At 33.6% G+C, this 22,475-nt stretch overlaps 3 protein-coding genes across 8 annotated transcripts; 1 reads left to right on the top strand and 2 right to left on the bottom strand.

The window, feature by feature from the left end:
- The first annotated feature begins 6,451 nt into the window (after positions 1-6,451).
- LOC101250254 (uncharacterized) lies at positions 6,452-13,795 on the top strand. The gene is made up of 11 exons (XM_004230432.5): positions 6,452-7,022; positions 7,814-7,938; positions 8,878-9,322; positions 9,424-9,539; positions 9,668-10,451; positions 10,599-11,051; positions 11,155-11,343; positions 11,441-11,662; positions 12,203-12,524; positions 12,633-12,822; positions 12,962-13,795. Exons 1-11 carry the CDS (start codon positions 6,825-6,827, stop codon positions 13,443-13,445), a joined length of 3,528 nt encoding a protein of 1,175 aa, XP_004230480.1. The 5' UTR covers positions 6,452-6,824; the 3' UTR covers positions 13,446-13,795.
- A 303-nt stretch (positions 13,796-14,098) lies between these two features.
- Positions 14,099-18,582, bottom strand: LOC101249963 (uncharacterized). 5 transcript variants are annotated; one of them, XM_004230431.5, is made up of 6 exons: positions 17,929-17,986; positions 17,189-17,847; positions 16,112-16,308; positions 15,297-15,395; positions 14,966-15,017; positions 14,099-14,647 (listed from the first exon to the last, which is right to left on the bottom strand). In XM_004230431.5, the coding sequence occupies exons 2-6, from the start codon at positions 17,637-17,639 to the stop codon at positions 14,508-14,510; spliced, it is 939 nt and encodes a 312-aa protein (XP_004230479.1). In that variant the 5' UTR covers positions 17,640-17,847; positions 17,929-17,986; the 3' UTR covers positions 14,099-14,507. The 5 variants fall into 5 exon arrangements, with proteins under 5 accessions (XP_004230479.1, XP_069145388.1, XP_010314683.1 ...); XM_069289280.1 differs by having other exon boundaries at positions 14,282-14,786; XM_069289285.1 differs by lacking the exon at positions 14,099-14,647 and adding an exon at positions 14,669-14,786 and having other exon boundaries at positions 14,966-15,031.
- Positions 18,583-18,733: 151 nt separating this feature from the next.
- LOC101249497 (RING finger protein) lies at positions 18,734-22,325 on the bottom strand. Of its 2 annotated transcripts, XM_004230430.5 has the most exons (6): positions 22,171-22,325; positions 21,944-22,085; positions 21,627-21,823; positions 20,184-20,294; positions 19,616-19,667; positions 18,734-19,271 (listed from the first exon to the last, which is right to left on the bottom strand). In XM_004230430.5, exons 2-6 carry the CDS (start codon positions 22,068-22,070, stop codon positions 19,132-19,134), a joined length of 627 nt encoding a protein of 208 aa, XP_004230478.1. In that variant the 5' UTR covers positions 22,071-22,085; positions 22,171-22,325; the 3' UTR covers positions 18,734-19,131. The 2 variants fall into 2 exon arrangements, with proteins under 2 accessions (XP_004230478.1, NP_001316574.1); NM_001329645.1 differs by having other exon boundaries at positions 21,944-22,264.
- Between the last annotated feature and the right edge of the window lie 150 nt (positions 22,326-22,475).

Genomic DNA, 22,475 nt, shown 5'->3' with positions numbered 1-22,475 from the left:
AACTTTCTGCAACTTTTCTCAACTTTAATGGCGAGTTAATGGCCAATTTTTTTTAATGGGCAGTTGAATTTAAATTTTCTTTTAAGCAATGGGCAATTGAACTTCAAATTTTTTTGGAAAAATCCTTTTCGCTAGCAAATTTTGTCAGAATTTTATTTACCTATGTTATTTTAGCTTTTAAAATATTTTACCTTTTAAGTTTATGTTAAAACAAAAATAAAAATACTATAATCTCTTAAATTTTTTGTTAAATACTGATTAAATTTTCTGAACATTTAACATTATCCATTTTTTTTTAACTGAAAAGTCGAAACATGTTTAATTAAGGCAACTGCTCATGTGTGAAAATTGACTCTGTCTAGATACCCACCGCTTTAATTAGGCCTAAAAACTGGTAAATCATGACTCATTTGTTTCCTTTTAATGGTCATTTTGTATTTTTTCAAAAAATTAATTTAATTAATTTGAAATTTAAATTAAATTATATAATTAAATATTTTAAATTAAAATTTTAATAAATTATATATTTTTTTATGTGTTAAAATAATAAAAAATATCGTAAAATATTTTATTGTTAACTCTAAAAAATCATCCCAATTAAAAGAGGAGATGAAAGGAGTATTAGCCATTGACAGGCGACGCATGCATACACGCACAGTTGTATGAATAGTCAATACGTGCAAACATATAAACTACCGTATTTCCTTCCTAATTCATCGTTAAATTTTGTTTTACTAACTGTAACCACTACCATTAACTGATTTATTGATTATGAAGTATCATGGGTTTTCGAAGGTGTCATCAAAATTTAAAGAAATATGATAGATTATTTAGAATTTTGATTGAATAATTTATGATAATATTTAAATTATATAGACGTTTTAAATATTCTTTAACATCTTTGAATTAAATTAAAAACAATCCTAAAATAATAATATCACTCTTACTTACTATATCATAACCATGTAAGTGTCATAACATAATCCTGTCAACACCATACTATTAATTAATTTTTTTATTAATTATTTTCACATTTTTTTCTTTAGCACTTCTTAAAATTAATTTATATTAAGTAATTAATTAAAAATACATTTTTTAAGATTAAAATTTAAAATGTCAATTCATTTTTATTTCTCCCCACACCCCACCCCTTTTTTATTTCTCCACATATCCAGCCCCACCCCCCCCTTCACTTTTTTTATTCTTCTTCCTTCTTCTTGGCCATTTCTAGCTCTTAACGGTATATTTTTTTCTTTTACATATTTTCAATGAGCTCCACCATTTCTCTTCTTTTTCTTTCTTTCTTCGTCTAGTTATTCGGTAAATTAATAAAGTTTTTTTAATTTTGATGAAAATTGATAAAATTTATAGGCGTGAAATTGACGTCAATAATAAAATGTTGATGTTAAATTTTGTGGATTACTAAAGAGACAGTGAAATTAAAGTATTTGATAGAGTTGAAGATAAAAAGATGCTTCAACAGAAAAGAAATTTATTGAATAAGACAATAAAATAAAGAAAAAATGATCAAAAGTTCTATGGGCGAATAGAATTATTCGCATAGTTTAATAAAGTTAATAAGTTAAGAAAATAATGTTTAAAACATGATACTTTGACCAATAAAAAAATTACATGTATATTATTTCATAATTTTTTTTTAACTCCTTCACACGATATTAGGTAAGTGGACTCACTTTTTTTGTCACCTCATTTTTTAGGATTGCATTTAATCAACTTCAAAAATATTAAGAGGGATATTTACACGTCAATATAATTTTAGTGTTAAAATAAGTTATCCGATCAATTTCAATTTTTTAAAATATGGTTTTTCAAATTTTATGAAGTGATGGTTAAACAGATATTTTGTATATATATTAAAATGTTAATTAGTCAAAAAAATTTACGTTTAAGAGATAAATGATATAAAAATAAATGTGATGATACAAATGTATAAATATACCAAGAGAGATAAAATTAAAAAATAGAATATTCGGGATAAAAATAAGACCGACCTCAATGGAGGATAAACTGCACGTGAGGAGTTGATTATAGACAATTACAATAGGCATATATAAAAGAAAGAAGGGATTAAATACGACATAATTCAAATTTATTAGTTAGAGATAACCTCTCTACCTAGCTAAGTCGAGCTATATTTATAAAATTACATTTTATTTAATTGGTTGCTTTATTATTAATCAAATGCTCAATAATATGTTTTTCTTTAATTATTATTATTAATATAATAAATGAGAATATGATACGTAACAAAACAGAAATTCTATATTCTAATTGCGTATACTTGTATGGATAATATTTATAACACGCAAAGATGGCCACGTACATTGAAAAAAGGGCGCTAAGATATCGACACTTAATGTGGACCCCACTAATAATGGTCCCCATTTTCCTTTGGCCACCGTTGGTTTTCCAACAATTAGCTTTTGTAGGCCCCACCAATTGACAATTTGACAATAACCTGTGCTATTTTCTATGGTTCAAATTCCTCTTTAAGTCGCTTCGGTACACGTGCTCAAAACAGCCAAACTCTCCGGGCAATTGTTTAATCTTTTATCTTTTACGAAATAATGATATTATTATGAATAAATTTTTTTTAAGTATCACAGTATATTGAGAAAAATAAATGATAAATGATAAAAATTACATAATAGTAAAATTATTATTTGTACTTTATAAGTTTATAATTACAAATTTTTTTAAAATAAGTACAATATAATAGTATAAACGCTGATACATTAATTTGATGCACAAGATATATTACAATTTATATATAATACATTGATATTATTTTTTTTATACATAATACACTAACTGATGTACGAGATACATTAATCTAATGTGTGAAAATAAATATTTTTAAAATTTTATTAAACACTTAAGAAATAATGATGATAAAAAAATTAAAAATGAAATTTCAATCATTTTTCAGAAAACAAATTAGTCATAGGGTTATTGAATTTGATCGCATGTGGTTTAGGATCACGGTGGTTAAGGTGAGGGAGTTTTTGTCAAAAGAAAAGGAAAAGCGAGTTCAACAAGTTTTTTGTACCCGCGAGAGTGGGGATAATTGGATGACGTGGGTTTTCCGTTAGTCTAAAGAAGAAAGTTTTCATTTCCCGTTACGGCGAAGCGTCACATCTTTCAAGTTGCTTCCAAGAGGCGTAGAGTAAATCCGAAAATTAGAGGTGGCTAAATTACCCTTCTGCCCTCACCATACTTTGCTGTAGTACTTAAATTACTTTTTCTTTTATTTGCTTGTTTATTTATTTTGTGAGTGGGACTTTTTTTACCAACACAATAAACATTAAACACAAGTGGTTCACGCACTAGCGTACCACTAAGTTAGGAGATAATTAAGGTAACAAAAAGGTTTAAATATGTTTAACGACTAAGGTCCTTGTACAAAATTAAAGATATTTTTAAGTATATTATTATAAGTAAGTGTGATTCGATAGTGTTAAAAAAGATTTATGTTTCAAGTCTTCAAATTTAAGGGGCCTCATTTTTAATATTAATAGGTTATAAGTTATTATTTTCTAACAAATATTGAATACTACACGTAGAAAAAGTAAATTTTTCATGAAAATAAATAAATTATTAGAAGAAATTTGACATACGTAGAATACTATATCTCATGAAAAATAATTTAAAATAAGAATGTTTCTTTTATCAATTGAAAACTAAAAAAAATAATTTACATACATGTTATTAACAATTCAAGTTTAAAATCTCGTTTGATTTTTGCCTTAGGCCACTAATATGCTTGAGCCGCTCCCGTTTATAAGAATAAATCTAAATATTCATTCATCCAACTATTTAGATTAAAAAATAGATAATTATTATTAAATATAAATATATAATCAATATATAATATATGCTTAGTAGTTGAAAGCGAGAAAAAGACCATCTATTGAGCTACTATATGACCTTTTACTTTGATTTGTGATCGTAATAATCTCTTATATTTTAATATGATATCCTATATTTAACCTTTCATATCTCCATGGTAAAATATTATAAATATTCCTTTATATAAATCACTATTTTGGATCTCAATCTAACTTTATTTTATTACTTGTATGAAAGTTATCTCTATCCTATTTCGTATATTTTTTCATATATTGATACTAAATAGATATATATTTAAAATATAGAACAAATTATAATTCTTATTATTTAAATTTAAAAAAAAATAGTAAAATAAAAGAATGTGAAATTATTATATCACCTTAACAATTATATATAGAGAGAGAGAGAGCGCCTCTCACGTGTGATCATTGACTTTCTAAAAAATGTTGATGCTTGGAGTATGATTATAAGTTTTACATTTTATTTTACAATAAAATAAAAAGAAAGAAACAAAAATAAGAAGGTAAAAAGTAAAGGCGGAAAAAGTGGAGAGACTCATCACATGGGTCAAATTCATCTCGAACAAGAAAAGACTAAAACAAGCAAATAAATTTAAGTATATTTAAAGAAAAGGACGTTTACCAAATCACACTCTTATTATTCATGTGGGAGAATCGTAAAAGGTGACTCCAATTATTGATGAAAGAGTATTTATCATTAGAATTTTAATTTATTTTAGGAGTGTTTATTATTTCATTATAATTTTTATGGTTAAGACATGCGCTTATTCTGACATTAATAAATTATATTTCTAATTATTTTAATTATTTAAACATTTTAATTATGATTTGCTTTATTAAATAACTAAATATATAGTAAAATGTTTTTAATAGATATGTTTCAATTTTAATTTTTTTGCTATGTATTCTCAATCGTCTTTTAAATAAGTAATTAAATTAAGCATATAAAAAATATCATTTCATTTGATTATATATATCAATCTCTATTGAAAATATTAAAATTTTTCGATCCGCATGACTAAAGAAAAATAGAGACATATTTTATTATTATTTATCTATTAATAAGGAAATCCAGCAAAATAAATTATCTCTGAATATTGAATTTTAGTTTTTAGTTTTTCATAATAAGCCAGGTATTATTATTTTTTATTATATAAAAGATACCATACTATGCCTTCACTTCAAAAAGAAACATTAACGAGACTTTCGCTCAGTCATCTTAATCACCCATAAATAAAGTATTTAAATAGCATTAAGTAATCTATAAGTCATCAAAAGTAATTAAATCAAACTTCAAAAATATACTGAATATACAAAAATATTCATAGCCTTTTAAAACATATTAAAATAAGACGTTTATAGCTTTTTAAAACATATTAAAATACGACATGAATATACACTCCTCCATTTAATTTTACTTTTATCTAACACTTCACTTTTTCTAAAAGAACTATTAATTAAGCAATTACTTTACCAAAACTATATTATTATCTAAATTTGAAAATTAAATTATACTAAATATACATATAATTATTTAAATTTAATTAATTAACATTAAGAACAGACAAAAAATTCATCTTAATTTGCTAAACTAAATAAAAACTATAAATACAAAAATTCAATAAAATAAAATGGCAAAATAGAAATAGAAGTTACATACTGATTAGATGCGTACCCAATATGCATAAATAATGATGATAAAGGTCACTCAACACTTATCCCAAAATTAAGTCCTCTTTAACCATTACAATACCCTTTTCTCTTTTAACTAAAATTCACGACTATGAATCTTTACTATGAAAAAAATCGTTTATAAAAGTTACCCTATATATATATATATAAAAAAAAAGTTAAGAATATTTTCTTATACACATATAAAAAGAAATAATTATATCATTTGTTGGCTCTTCTTCGGATTAATAAAATTTTTTGGCAAATCATTTGTATTAATTGTTGATAGTCTATCGCTTGTATAAATTATTGACAATCTCTCAATTCAGTTTTATGTGTCTTTATAAATTTTGATTTTGTATATAATTTAATCGAAATAAACGTTTGTATATCCAATATCACTCTCTCTCACTTTATACAAACATAAATTATATATAATCTGTGTTTATATAAAGCGAGAAAGAGAAAAAGATAAACAAAAATTCAACAAGGAAATATTTATTTTTTGTATAATTATAAGTGTATTGTACGAATATATATGTAAACAAAAATACAATTTATTTATTTTTGATTATATATAGCGAAAAAGGCAAACGACAGACGGAGTGAGAGAGAGTGTGGCGAGCGAGAATTTGAGGAAAAAAGCAACTAACAAACAGTTTGCTACAGAACATAATTAAATCAAAATGTGATTGTTACATTTAGTTTGAATTAGCAATTTGTCATTACATACAATTTTTTTAAAAAAACAAAATACTGTAATTAGAAACATAAGCAGTGACGTGAGAAAAAGGTAAGAAAATGAACAAGGAGGGTTAAAACTGTAAAATACGAAGAAAGACTCATTCGGAGTACCGTTGTGGGACAAAATAATGAGGTGTCAGTCTTTCAGGATAAGAAATCCTCTAATATTCCAACACGCCTTTCCTTCATTTTAAGACGCACTTATACATTTGACACACAAAAGCGATTCCATTATTAGTGTATATATATATTTTTTGTTTTATAAATAGAAAAAGCAAATCAACAAAAAGCTCCCAAATTACATTTCACAAAAAAAAAAAAAACTCTCTCTCCTCTTCACAAAATCATCGCGACTTCTCTAGAAATTCAAAATTCAATTTCTCTTTAAAAAAAAGGGTTTAAATATTCATCATTGTAATTATAATTGTAATATTCATAGATCAAAATTTAAGTTTCGAGAAGTGATTTTGATCGTTTGGTTATTTGGCGATTTTATTTGTTTATTTGAGAAAAATAGAGATGGAAGTAGAGTCGCCGGAAAGAGGGAAGATAGGTGGAGTAGCGATAGAAATTCCGGCGAGTGATGACGGAGCAACGATATGGTCGCCGCCGAGGGTTCCACCTAGGCTTCTTCAAAAGTTATCGGAGCCGAAAACTTCTTCTCCTACTGCTGAAGAAATTGAGGCTAAGCTTCGTGGCGCCGATCTTCGTCGACAGGTCTATAATTTTTTCCGATAAGCTGTAGACAGTCGATAATTATTTTTTTTATCTTTCTATTTCTATGGAATCAAAATTGATTCCATATTTGCTTCTACTTTCATGTTTTTTAGTTAACTGTTATAGTAATTTATTTTCCATTTTGAACATGTCGTCATTGTTTTTGGTAATATTAGTGAAGTGCATGATGATTAGCTTTCAGATATTCTTATTACTTGTAGGATCAGTTTTGTTCATAGTCCTGGTTTTGATTAAGTATATATTTTTTCCCTAAATAATCTTTTATGATGTGAATAGCTTTGCCGTTGTTGTAAATTTACCTCTCGTTCGTACGGTTGTTGTGTTTGGTAGAGGTGTGCGATTCTTTCCTTTGTGTTACAGTTTGTTGTTAGGTGACCAAGAAAAAGAGCTTTCTGGTTTATTTATCCCTTATTAAAAATATACTCGGATCAAGCTATCACCTAAAACTCAATCAATGTGTCTATTGTGAAAAAAAAGTTACGTTCAGATATTTTCTTTAAATATAATATTGATGATCATTGTTCCACTGCCACCTTGGTGTTCTACTAATATGTTTCATCTGTTGGGCTCTAATATTTTATATACTTTTTTTAGTTAATTCATATCATATGCTAATTCCTGGTTATTTTTTTTATTTGTTGCGGTGCTACAAGTTTTTTCATTAGCAAGAAGGATAGAGATGAAAAAGTTACATAACGATCTTCTGTCATGCTATTTTTTTATTTTTGGATAATCAATTCTATTAAAGCTTGCAATTTTGTATCGAGCAGAAATTCTATGAGTATCTATCAAGCAAAGCCAGACCAAAGCCCAGAAGCCCCTCACAGTCTCCAACTCATGGAGAAGATCTTGGACAGCGTCTTGAGGCTAAACTTCAGGCTGCTGAGGAGAAAAGGTAATTATTTTTTCTTGTATTGTTTTTTGCTGAATCTATACTTATTGTGGTATTTGTTCTGAGTAAACATTCTGGTAAAATCCTGCTTGTACGTTTTTGTTCATGTATTCATTTTTTTAATATTCACCTTGTTTTACAGAGGGGGCACTTTTGACAGTGCTCAGGGGTTTTCATTGAGAAATATAGAATTGTCAGCCATGTGATTCATCATAATTATGCGGACCTTTCTAAATTATTACGTTTGGTAGTCTTTTGCCTTTCTCTATAGACCTTTTTCAGTTTGTCATTATAGCAATTGTGGGGCTGACATGTAATAGAATTATGTTCTCTTTGTATGCCAGTCGTTCAAAGTATCATTTTTGTGGACTTCTCTTTTATTGTTCACTGTATTTCATTCATGCACCCCTCCTCTCCGACCAGCTTTAAGATTTTTTTTTTGTTGAGTCACTGTGGATGTTCACTACTTAAGCTTTGTCTTTTCTGTTGATTGTTAAAGAATATCTGCTTGAGCTTGTTTGTATCTCCATGTGTACTAATAGTCTCCTTCCTTTGAAGCAAACTACTTGAGTTAAAGAATCTCGTTTCTGGATTTCATACACTTCTGCTCCTGCATTTAACCAATATGGTAAGATCCTTTCAAAGGGACACAAACCCATCCCATACTCGAGTACACTTGCCTGAAGAAAAAGAAAAAAGAGATGAAAAGCAACAACAGGGGAAAAATGTTACTTGATCTTATGTTTGCGCATAATCTCTAGTTTTTGCCTTATTTTTATGACTTGTAGAGTTAAAGAACGGATGGATGAACATCGTGAACTGTAATCTTTCACAATACAATGAGTAAAATGACTGTTTTCTGTTCAGGTTTTAGTAAATGATTCTGTGTGACTGTGCAAGCCATACCATTAATTTTGACTTCTGAGTTCTCTTTACTTGCAGGATGAGCATTCTAGCACAGGCTAAGTTGCGTCTGGCAAAATTAGATGAGTTAAGGCAGGCAGCTAAAACTGGAGCAGAAATGCGCTTCAGACAGGAACGAGCTGAACTGGGTACAAAGGTTGAGTTGCGTGTACAGCAGGCTGAGGTAAACAGGATGCTTCTCCTAAAAGCTAATCGCCAAAGGAGGGCCACGCTGAGGGAGAGGACATCTCAATCATTACTTCGCCGAATGGCTCGTGAGAGCAAGTATAAAGAGCGAGTGCGTGCCGCAATCTTTCAAAAGCGTGCAGCTGCTGAGAAGAAGAGGATGGGATTGCTAGAAGCTGAAAAGAGGAGGGCATGTGCTAGAGTCATGCAAGTGCGTAATGTTGTGAAGTCCATTTCTCACCAGGAAGAGGTCAAAAGAAGGGAGATGCAAACTAAAATAGAAGACAAGCTGCAAAGGGTAACAACATATTTACTTGATTCAAGTTAAATAAATTTTAATGATTATGTCCTCTGTATCATCTGACGCTTCCTGTCACTTTGCCACTTGACAATGAACAGGCAAAGAGACAAAGAGAAGAATATTTGATGCAGAGAGGAAAAGCACATAATTCCTTTTGTGACAGTTATGATGAGATACATGACCAGGCTGACCTGCTATCAAGGAAATTAGCAAGGTGAGGGAGCAAAATCTCTTTCATTGTGCAAATTGTCTTAATATAACTGATCTCATTTTCGTAGTTGCACGAAATACTGTTGATAAGATGTACGGAGGTGATGATATCTTGTAAGTATCCTTTTGCAGGTGTTGGAAGCAGTTCCTTACACGTGGAAAGACAACCTTCCACCTTGCAAAAGCTTATACTATGCTGAGTATTAACGAGAATGCAGTTAAGGTAATGCCATTTGAGCAGCTAGCAATGAAGATTGAATCGCCTAATACACTACAGAGAACTAAAGGTTTGCTTGATCGGCTTGAGCTTCGCTTCAAATTGTTGCGTGATGTTGACAGTGTGACAAGTACCATTGGTTGGGGTAATATTGATCATCTTCTCAACCGAGTAGCTACACCCAAAAAGAAGGCTACACCAAGGAGATCTCTGCACAGTCGTGGTGCAAAAAAAATAGTATCGAACTTACCAGCAGTGACAACTCCAGTCAAGTTGTTGAGGTATCCAGTTCGAATCGTGCTGTGTGCATATATGATTCTTGGTCATCCTGATGCAGTGTTCAGTGGTAAAGGGGAGCGTGAGATCGCCCTGGCCAAATCTGCTGAAAAATTTGTCAGAGAGTTTGAACTGCTGGTAAGGGTAATATTGAATGGCTCCATCCAGACTTCCGATGGGGATTCTGATTGCGGATTGGCAAGGCGCAGGACCTTCAAGTCGCAGCTCACAGAGTTTGATTCAGCATGGTGCTCTTACTTGAATAGCTTTGTGGTGTGGAAGGTTAAAGATGCCCAGTCTTTAGAGGAGGATTTGGTTAGAGCTGCTTGCCAGCTTGAACTCTCCATGATTCAAATATGTCGGATCACTGCTGAAGGAGATGGTGGTGCTCTTACTCACGATCTGAAGGCTATCCAGAAACAGGTTTTTAACTCCTAGGTTTTATTTTTTCTTGCTTGAAGAAGTTGTCACTCTTTCAATATCTTTAGATTCCTTATATTAGCTTCTTGGTTCAGAAAATGTTGCGTCTATAAAAAAGATTCATTTTTAGACATCATTCCTGTCATGTAGGTGAATGAAGATCAGAGACTTTTAAGAGAGAAAGTGCTTAATATTAGTGGAGGTGCTGGTATTGAACGGATGGATAATGCAATTTCTGACACACGAAACAAATACTTTGAAGCTAAAGAAAATGGGAGTCCTGTGGGCTCTCCAATTATGCAGTCGGTAGCTCCAAGCCCAATTGCTCTGACAAGCGCCTCTTCTTCTGTTGGGGGTTCAAATAAAGGAGGGAATTTGCTTGAGGTGAGTGATCAGAAGCCAAATCGTGTGGTGCGCTCCTTATTTAGGGATGAACTACCTTTAAAAGTTGGTTCTTCTGCCAATAAAAGCTTGCAGTCATCCCATACTGATGAGGGATTGGTAATGGAGAATGAACTAATTGTGAACGAGTCACTTCATGGTCAGCATCTTGAATTTGCTGAGTCTTCAAAAGTTGCTGATAAACACGATAATAGTATTAAGGTAGGTGCATTCTTATGTCTTGATTTACTAAACCATAGCACATTTGGTCAGCAAGGGACAGCAGAAACATATATTGATTTGTTCTGCCCTGATGACCTTACAGGACAAAGTTAGAGAAACGATGGAGAAGGCTTTCTGGGATAGTGTCATGGAATCCATGAAAAAGGATGAAAATAGATACAATCGAGTTGTTGATCTAATGAGAGAAGCAAGAGATGAACTTTGTAGTTTGGCTCCTCAGAGTTGGAGACAAAAGATTAGTGAAGCTATAGATATAGACATCCTCTCTCAGGTACCTCTGTGATCATTAAGGTCATGTGTCTGCTTCTTTTTACTTTTTGATACGAGTAAGTTCTTTATTCATCTAATAATTTGCCTTCCTTTTTTAGTTGTTGATCACAGGCAAAATCGACATGGATTATCTTCAAAAGATCATGGATTTCACATTGGTCACTTTGCAGAAACTATCCTCTCCAGCTAAGGAGGATGAGCTAAAAGCAAATTGTCAGAAGTTATTTGGAGAACTAGCTGATATATGTGTGGATGGGTCAGAGAATTCATTTATCCTGGCACTAGTTAGGGGTTTGCGTTTTGTACTGGAAGAGATGCAGGTAAATAAATTTCTGAACATATTTCATTTCTTCCCTTGGTGTAAACATCAGAATTATAGACTTTAGCGCACTAACTTTGTGGATAGTTCAGCAAGAAAGCATTGTTTCGAAGTAGCTATAGAGGACCAGGGAATGATATTGGTAGTACTATATAGATGTATATACCGACATTTTTGTTTTCTTGATATTTCTTTCTCTCCTCTTCCTCCTCTCTTTCTATGCTGCAGAATCAGGGGAGCGCAAATCATCTTTAAGACGATGGAATTATAGCATTTATGAAGTCTAGATAGGGACCTATTTCACATTCAAAAGGGAGTGTGTTGGATGCAAGTATATTCTGTTCTGATACAGGGTGTTCTGGTGTTTGAATTCATTTTGAAACATAATTGTTGTACCACATTGCTTAACAAACAAGTCTATAGACTAAAAATTTTCCGCCAGCTATATCTTTGAGGATTGTTGTGCTTCCAATCCTGCTATTTCAGTATTTTTCGTAACCCCAGTATAAGGTGTCTGATATTCCCTCTCTTTTTTGTGCAGCTGCTGAAACAAGAAATAAGCAAGGCAAGGATTAGAATGTTGGAACCAATTCTCAAGGGACCTGGAGCTTTAGATTATTTGAGGAAAGCTTTCACCAAGCGTTATGGTCTTCCTTCTATGGCTATGACCGCCTTACCCTTGACATGGCAATGGCTTTTATCTGTCTCAGATTCCATGGACCAGGAATTTAATGAACACAAGGAGGCTCTATCCAGCCTGACAAGTGGACAAGATCGTTTCCTTCCTTCTGCCACCCTTAGAACTGGAGGATGCTTTTCAGTTAAAATGAATAAAAATCATGCTTCACCTTTGACCTCTACAGGTTGGTTTACCTCTTTAAATTCCAAACTGCATCAGATTAATTTGGAGCATTCAGCTGCCTAGAATTCCTGCATCTTTTACCTTATTAGACTCTCTCTCTATTTTTCAGAAGCTGTAGATGAATGCCAAGAATGCACGGGGGACAAAGTTGATTTATTGGTGAGGCTGGGCTTGTTAAAGTTGGTGTGTGCGGTATCTGGTCTTACGCAAGAAGGGTTGCCTGAAACTCTGCAGCTGAATTTTTTTAGACTAAGGGCTACTCAGGCAAAAATCCAAAAGATCATCGTAATAGCTACCAGGTAACTGTTACTCTACCTCTGTCCCCTCTCCCTCTCTGGGAAGGAAAATAAGAAGGTTCTGAGACGAGAAATGCTCTTATTTTGATATCTTAGTAGCTCTTTGATGATCTATTTACTGACTTGATTTATGATTCTGCAGCATTCTAGTCCAAAGACAGGTTCTTCAGAGTATGCAAGCAGTATCAAGCGCTGCAGATATGGATAAAATTGTTCAAGGAAGCGCCAAAGCTCTTTCTGAGCTCCTTGACTCCAACAATGATGCTGGTATTCAAGAGATCATCTCGACACTTGTCAAACCTTTGGAGCATGGCGACAATGGTACTGATGAGATGAAGCTTCAGCAGATCAAGGAGATCATGGCAAGGATGTTATCCAAGAGCCTGCAAGCTGGGGATGCTATTTTTGTGCATGTAGCCAGGGCAATATATTTGGCTGGAAGGGGAGTTGTACTTGGAGGAACTGGAAGACAAGGAAGAGAATTGGCTGAAGCGGCTCTACGGCAGGTGGGAGTAGCTGTTCTAATTGACGAGATTGTGGATGCCACCTCTGTATTGGTTATGGCAGCACATGTGACGGTGAATGTTCATGGTCCTTGGTATGCACAGTTAGTAGATAATATGTGAAGCTTTTTAACATTCTTTTGTAAATATCAGGGCATGTAGTTATTATTCTGTATTATCTAGCTGTGAAACTCAGTCGAGTGTTGTTATTGTAGTAATGTGACTGGAAACCTAGAAAATGTAGATATTTGCTAAAATAAGAGTTAAATATAAACGCTTGCTTGTATATGCATGCTAAGTTTGAGAAATAATTTGAATGCTGATTGGATGAAAAAAAAGGTTGTACTGTGATGAACTGCTACGGCAGGAGTCTAATCCAGAAACACCTACTGTGATTAAATTGGTGTTATATATTCTTCCATAGCTTCCCGTGTTCTCACAGATGCTCCGAAGATAGCATTTTGAATGGTCCATTCACTCGACTTACCATGTGTTCCCTTATCAACTAACAAAAACATCAGATGTTGTGACGTAATGAAGTTTGACTTTTCTCCTGATTGGTTTTTCTTCGCTAAGTTAGTGTAAAAAGAATCGAGGATCAGCTGCTGCAAAAAAGTTGCCATCATGTCCAGCATCTTTAACGTCTCTTCACAAATACCGATCACTCAAAGAAGTAAATAAGATCCCTCTCTGCAAAGTGACGAAGGGGTGATTTGCATATAGCTAAAGCTTGAAGAGATAGCGTTAGTAATATAAAGAAAATAACAGTAGTAATATAAAGAAAAAAGAAGCTGGTAAAATATACGGAACTCTTAAACAAGGACAGAACATAATAGCAAGAGCCTGTAGAACAGGTCTTGTTCAACGTAGGGTGATAAGACTCATTATTAGTTCATTATTAGTACACAAGCCGGTAGTTTTCTATTGACTATATTCCATTCAGATTCAAGAATATATGATGGGGTGGAAGAGAGATCAACTAAATGAGTATGTATATACATCATAACACTACATCCTATCTGTACACACTGGCAGGTAAATGTAAGAGAACTGCATCATAGGGAAAGACCATGTCAAACTCTGCAAAAGCGCACAACCACAAAAGCAGAGGACGATCTTTAGAAATCCAGAATCGTCAAGCTCCACAACGAGTTGACAAATGTCTGCTTCACCAGTTGGCAGCTGTCAATGAGCAGCAAAATCAGCCTCAGCCATCTCCCTGACATGGCGAAAACGCCTTCGTCGAAGATACAGCCCAACCAAATATAACACTGAGGATAGTGCAATGGCAGAATAATCAAATACATCAATTACATTTTGACGGCCTGCAGTGAGATGCAATAAAAAAATAGGTCAATGCAAAGAGAAATGCACCTTGAGTTATTCACCAACAAAAATACCCAATAGCACTCCAGCATGCAGAAGGGCGGGGAAAGAAGAGCTCTCCCAGCAATAAATAGAGGTCTAATAGTGAAGACAGACAAAAAATGAATTTTCTCAGTTACTATTTAAGTCCCTGTAATGCAACATAGAGGTTCATAGTTCATATACTTGTTTTAATAGACCAATACTACAAGAAAAATTGGCCAATTATTTTTCTTCAAATTCTACACCCATCAAGTTCAACTAGCAGATGTGTGTACCTATTCTGAGAAAATCAAAGGGGCTGAATGTGTAAAGGAGTCCCAGGAACATCTGCAAGAAATTATCTGCTTCAGCGGATAAGTTCAAGAAATGATGTTACTAAAATATAACAAAGAATAGAATGGCAAATTAGATAAGATAGCAAATCAGAAAGAAACCTTAACAACAATTTAAGGCCAGAAAACTGATAAATAATGAGAATTTGTTTTTCACTTTGGAACTAATTGAGGGAGAATATCGAGGTTGTAGAGCTATAAAACCAAATACTACAGATAGCTGATTAAAGTAGCAATGTTGCAGTCATTGCATTAAGCTGTCAGACGAACTTACAGCAAAAATACGCAATTTGTTCAAATGAGCACCAGGCCTGTCAGGATTCATCATTTCATTGAACACTCTCTTTATGTAAAAGGGCAACCCAAGCACCTTCTGCAGAAAATAGAAAGAGAAGGGCTAAAATAAAAATAATGTGGTGCTCTGCTTATACTTAATGGTAAACCAGTTATTGTGTCTGCAAAATGTGAAGGATTAGATACCACTGAAAATATTACACTGCTATTATTCACAAGAGAGAACAATTCAAAGAAAGACACACGTTATGTATTACATGTATTTATTAGGTTGATGTAAAAATTAGGTGCAACTAACTTTTTATTTTTTACAAATCATAGACAGGCAAGAGGATAGCTGAAGCAACAAACTCACATAATATAAGATACATGGTATGCATTATACTTGTTAGGTTCAACTAGCTTTGTTTCACAAAGCATAGGCAGGCAGGCAAGAGGAATACCCGTAAACAGTTAGCACAAACAAGATCAATTCAATTCATACGATAAACACTGTCTGATTTCATGATTTGTATAATCTCTTGCTGAACTCATGGAGCTTAAATATTCAAGACTTTATCTCGAGAATATTAATGACCTTTTCTTTCAAAGCACATGATCTTGAGCTCAAAATTAATGGATTAAACAAGACGATATTCTGCTTGCTTGAAAGAACCAACGATGCACTAATAGACCCCACCAAAAACATAGGAGACACAGGGTCCAAACAGATGGTACAATCTGTGCTTAAAATATAAGGATAACCCCATCTACGCAATCTAACATATGATAGAACAACATACAAGTCTAACGCACCAGCATGAGGCCATAAGTGCCACCTATAAAAAGGCGATTATACTTTCGAACTTTTTTCAAAACCTCAATTACTTCTGCATCCTGCTGACTATACAATGATGCCTCTGGTGTCAAATCAGTAAGCTTCCTCGAACACATGGGGCAGTTACAAGGCTGAAGTGCGGCACCATAGTTCCAATACTGCAAAATACAACCTCCTGCACACATAGAAACCAAATTGTAAGAATGTGTTGAAAGAAAAAAGTATTGAGGCAAAGCTTGGCAGGAACAACTTCAAGATAAATAACTGTTATGGTCGACTACGTTACACGTGGCTTTTCTTGAGAATGCAATTACTTCTTCACGATGAACATTTAAACAATTAACGTCAAATATATAAGAGCACAGGAGATGCTTGATACCTCACTCTCCAAGAGGATACGGAACCAGGATTAGCAAAATTATGAGATAACAGATTTCAACAATTCTCAAGGAGATTTAAATATTGTCCTAATCAATAAATTGCCATAGGAAGGATAATTTCCAACTACACTTGCAAGACATTATCATTATCTTCTCCTAGGTATTGACAGAAAAAGGGATTCCAAATAAGATAGTGGATTTAACCCTAACGTACTTCAGATTTCAGCCAAACTAATGAAAAAGGTAAGAGCAATAGAGTAAAAATGATTCGACATGAGCTGCACATGTTTAAAGCCTCCTAATGAACCTACAAAATTATGGTATTGAGCTGGTTTTCCAACTATATTTTCTTCCTTTTTAACAAATTAATCCAACTATATATATAATTTCATGTGGTGCTTCCACATTCTCCACCGTCAATTTCCAAGGCGAGTTGCAAAATCTAAATGTAGTACGAGAAAGATCACTATCCCCTAGCACCTCCTAGTAGTTACGAAATCTCAGAGAAGAGCAAAGAACATCATCTGCTCCATATAGCCCCAAATTCCTTCCAAAAATAGCAGCACATAATCAATTTCATGGAAAACTCCTTGAGCAGTTGAGCTATTACAATAATAAAAATCACAATAAACATGGAGATGAACCAGAGATATTAAGATAAGCTAAATGTTTTACCGCAGTACCAGTGGCCACAAGGACCTCGGCAAGGAACGACAAAATTTCCAAAGCAGATTGGACAACAATCATCAGTAGGAGGCTTCTCCGTCCTCAAAAACGCATTCTCTGTCTCAACAACCACAAGGCTCTTAGAAGATGCACCATCCAACTCCCGAAGGTCCTCATCCTCGGCTGTCGGTTCACGATTACCTTCCAGCTCATCCTCTATCTCCGTTCCTGAAAACAACGTCGTACTCACCTCATCATCAGGCGACTTATATCCCATATCTTCTTCCTCCTCTTCCTCGTCCGAATTCATCACGGCAGCGGAGGAGGAAGAAGCGGTTTCCTCCTGTCGTCCGTCACCGGAATCGGAAGCTAAGTCAGAAAGCATAGCTGGAGAAGGTGGGATAGGGTTAGGGTTTTGACGACGATTTCGTAAAGGAATACTATGGAGGAAGAACTTCATGATAGCAAAAATAATGGAAATGGAAGAATTTCTGTTTAGAATGCTTGTTTTTATATATGCGGAAATGTTGATGACGTGCCGGAAATATTGATCCTAGTCGCACACTTTCCAGCATCACCTTTCTGGTCTTATCCTTTTCTTGTTTTTACGGCGTTCACGGGAAACATCAATTTTACGGTTCATTGCAAATACTCTTGCGTTTTTTCTTCTGCATTTAAATTATCCGAAAATGTTTAAATATATTTCATTTAAAAAAAAGGTTAATTTATGGATCGAATTAGGAATATACCTGATCCTTTTGTTATGTGTTGAATAGATGCTTTAAAAGAGCTTCCAAATGATTTAGAGACATAATTTACTCATTTCTCTTTTAATACAAAAAAGAGAGAAAAATCATAAATAAAATTAAAATTATTTTTTTAAAATTTTGCTATAATTGAACACAAAACTGTGTGCCTTCTTCACCCATTTTTAAAATTCAAAGACTACTGTAAATCATTTAATTATCTAAGTTAAAAATTAATTAGCCATGTAATATGGTACTCTCTCATTTTATTTTATGTGGAATAATTTGATTTAAAACGAAATTTGAGAAAAAAAAAAGTCTTTTAGAACCTATGATTCAAACTAAATAATAGAAAATATATCTATAAAGCATTACATTAAGAATAAAATAAATATTTTATAATTGAATTATTACTTAATATAGAAATGTATGATTTTTTTTTTGGACGAACTAAAATAAAAAATAACTCACATAAATTATTTTCAAAATTTAGTGCATCTCAAGGTTAAAGATATTTAGTTAATATCAATTACCAGTAAAAATCATATGTAATTACATTACGACTTTAAAAACGTCGAATCAGCCCCTAAATGAGGTTCAAATTCTTCGATTATTTTTGAATTATCGTGCTAGAATCCTTCAAAAAATTTATTTGAGTTTGCCTAAGAACAAAATAACCCGGGGGCTGACTGTATTATTTCAATAATGAAAGGGCACATTTTCCTTCGGTGAATCAAGCAACCTTTTTTTTTTAGCTTGATTTAAGCAACTAAGAAATGAGTAAGGATAAATCGAACAATCATAAGAATAGCCCAAAACTTGATGCTTTAACCATGAATGTGCCAAATCTCAATGAGCAGGTAACCACATATCATGCTGTAGACTTCTGAAGTCTCGAAGATTTAACTCAGACTACGAGCGTTGACAATCTTGGATAACTAATTGGTGAAATACTCTAGGACCTACCAAGTTCAAATATGTACCAAAAGCACACTAAGCACTTTGTTAATTAGAGTTCAAGACTAACATATATGACCTATCATTGGGGGAGGAATTACAATCTCTTGGCTACCAACAAAATGAGTAGAAGAAAATGGTTTAAAATAACCTCCCATACAAATATTCTGCATGGGGATCTCTTTTTTTGGGCAACAAACATTGAGATATATTCACAGCAAAGACTTCCGGGTAAGAAGGCATAGGCTTTCAATCAGGATGTATTGGTAGAACAGCCAACTGTCTCACACGACGACGAAGCACCCATCTATGGTATAGACCAACTATATAGAAAATGGCTACCGTGGCAATAGCACAGATGTCAAACAACCTCCAGATTCCCAGTCCTCCTACAAACAAGACATTAATCAGCTTATGTTCAAAATTCAGCAACATCCTCAATGACTGCATGAAGAATCAAGACCTGGGAAGTCCTAGAAGTGAATTAGAACAGTTCTCTATAAACCAAACAAACAACTCATTCTACGAGATACTCTCTTGTTTCATTAGTATGGACTACTCTATTAAGTCGCATTGTCATGACCATATATTAATGGTATAAATGATTCTAAAATCAGCGCCCCTACAAAGGATGAGATTCGCCAGTTTCTTATGGCTGCAATAATCATAAAACTTAACATCATGCCATGCCATACAAATCTAGTTCTTCAATAGAGTATGACAAGTAGAATACCAGTAGGAATGAACTGAAATTCGCAGCCCCAGTAGATCCAACTCAGGAACAACTGCAGTGAACATAAAGGATTAACTTTAAGAGCGACCAACTGTGCCGAAAGAAGCTAAAAGCTAAACAATCAGAAAACAAACTCTATAATAAAGATGATTTATAACATAATTACATCATAAAACAAAAAGGAATGCTCAATAAAATAAGTGGTCTTTTGGTTTTGCATAGTACAGTACTTACATTACCAGTGTAGGCGATATTCCAGGGATTTTCCATGTCATTAACAACTTCACAGAAAAATTTAACCAAAATTGTCCTAGGGTACTTCATGAGAATCCATGCTTCACCCAGCACAGAGTAGATCCAAAGAATATGGATCATTTTCTCTCACAACGCAAGGTTATTGAGTAATCATAATCATAAGAAAAGGCAATGAGATCGCATGGCAACTCAAATGTGACACTTCTCTAGATCCTCCAGCACTTACATAACTATGCATCATTACCCACATAATGTTGAAACAAGAATCCAGAAGTTATTGGAAGATTCCCGATTTACTCTTTAAAAAACTTACTGCGAAAATGCGCATCAAGTAATAGTTTAATCGAACTTGATCAGGATCCATCAGAGTGTCCATCAGTGCTCGGAGAACTCTCCGAGTTAAAAGCGGCAGTGCTAGTACCTTCTGTGGGAAGGAGAAAGAGACATATAAATCAGACATATCAGGAACGTATATTCTGAAGTTTTAAAATGAATCATAAGATCAATCAATTTGCTTCACTTCATCAATGAATTCTTTCTATGAGCGGAACTTCCTTAATTCCATTAGGTTGTATAGGCACAGCTGTAGCAATAAAGGGCTCAAAAGGCACCAAATAAGCTGTAAGAAAGTATCCTCCCCACCCACCCCACACAAAATTTTTATTTTTAAAATCACTAATGACACTTGCTCTTCTAATTATACTTCCATAAGAACTAGGTCTCTTAACAAATATTCATTCTCTTTTTCTCTTATGAATTAATATGAGAAGATAAGGTAACAGAGACACTTCCCAACTCAAAGAATCCTCCACAAGTGTCCTTCCATTCAGAGAAGTTCACTTTTAAGAGCTAGCTCCTCCAAGACCTCAAATTATTGCTCAGGTAGTCTTGTCTTCTCAGTGCACTCACAAAACAAATTAATTTGTTTTACCATTATTTAATTAAGCATAAAATCACATAGAGCTATGGCTGAGAAGAAAGGTCAGCAACAATCTTTAATGAGGAACAAAATGCAAGGCTGCAGCACCCAAATATTAACTTATTGTCAAAGATTACATTATTCACCAATGCTAGTAACAACTTGCATCAGAGGTAAGATCTAATTGTGATATGCTTTACTTGTACTCAACATACTTGTACAATTGTACCACATATCTTTCAGAGTTGGGACCAGAAAGTGTTAGGAGTTATCCACATCAGATCTCTCCCCCTTCTGCTAACTGCCACTGTACCACATCAGAAAGAAGGGTATCAGACTGAAAGGTTGGCTCTCTGACAACATTTTATTTGTATCACTTCCTGACTGCTTATTACCTCTTCCAGCTGGCTCAATATATTAGTTAAATCTGCACCAACTTCAAGCAGAATTTCTAAGATGGACCTCCTTGTATCTAATTAAATCCACTTAACTAGGGTAACGTTACACAATTTCCTACCATAGGTAAAAACAAAGAGAGGTTGAAATTATAAAAGAATGAAGTGACATCACAAACAGTAGGGGAACTAGTTTGGGATACTTTTATAGAACAATAAATCCTCAACTGGAGATGCTAATAGAGTTTTATAAAAAGTACTGGGCGTGAAATGAGCATGAAGAGTCCCAAACCAGCCCTTTAATGGATGGATGGTCTCTTTAATATGACTTGGACAATCTCACCTCGAGTTAGGCTCAAGATACATAACTTTAACATCCCCAATAAAACAGTAAACTGAGAATCACATTGCAGAAATAAAGTTTCTAAGACAACAGCCTTACGAGAAAAATCCCATAAGCGCCACTAATGTAGATGTGATTGTACCGCCTAATCTTTTTAAGCAGCTCGACAACATCCTTTTCCTGTTGAACAAGTAATGATGCCTCCGGTACCAATTTACTTATGAGGCAGCTGCATATTGGACACTTGCATCGCCGCAGTGTTGATCTGTAGTACCACAGCTGCAATATGCAATTAGCTGCGGAAAAAGGGAAAACCATGGACAAGGAAATCATAATCTACATAGAACTTACTTATTTCACTAGAAAAAACAAACAGTAGTAGTAGTATTAGTAAGTAAAGGATTGTAGAAGTGTACCACAAAACCAGTGACCACAGTTGGTTTTACAAGGAATTGAGAAATCCCCAAAGCAAATAGGACAACAGTCATCCCCTGGTGGCTTTTCACTTTCCCTCCTTCTCTTTACACCTTCTTCCTCCTCCATCTTCACATCTCCATCCTTAATCGAGCTAGATATGTTAGGGTTTTTCATAATCCTCATAGTTTTTCATAAAGAAAAATTCTACAGAGAGCTGATCTCTTACCACCCCATCAAACTATACAATAATTCAGAAAATAAATATCAGATCCTTCAGTTTTTTGCTCTTCAATTTCTGCAAGTTTTAGTTGAAAAAGCAGAGTGAAGCGAGGTGGGGGATGACAGAGTAGTAGGCTTATAGAAAAAATGCAGAGGGTAGTCACCGTGAAATTACTTACATGGCACGTTAAGTTACATGACACGTTTCAGTTACCTGACAAAATGGGTAACACTATTTTTGTATTCTTTTAAATTTTGGTTTCGCTTTGGATCTCAGATCGTCTTAATTAATTATTGCCATTCAACTGATCT

Source organism: Solanum lycopersicum, chromosome 1 (genome assembly GCF_036512215.1).
Source record: "Solanum lycopersicum chromosome 1, SLM_r2.1".
Lineage (NCBI taxonomy): Eukaryota > Viridiplantae > Streptophyta > Magnoliopsida > Solanales > Solanaceae > Solanum > Solanum lycopersicum.
This window is presented reverse-complemented; position numbering and strand designations above follow the sequence as displayed.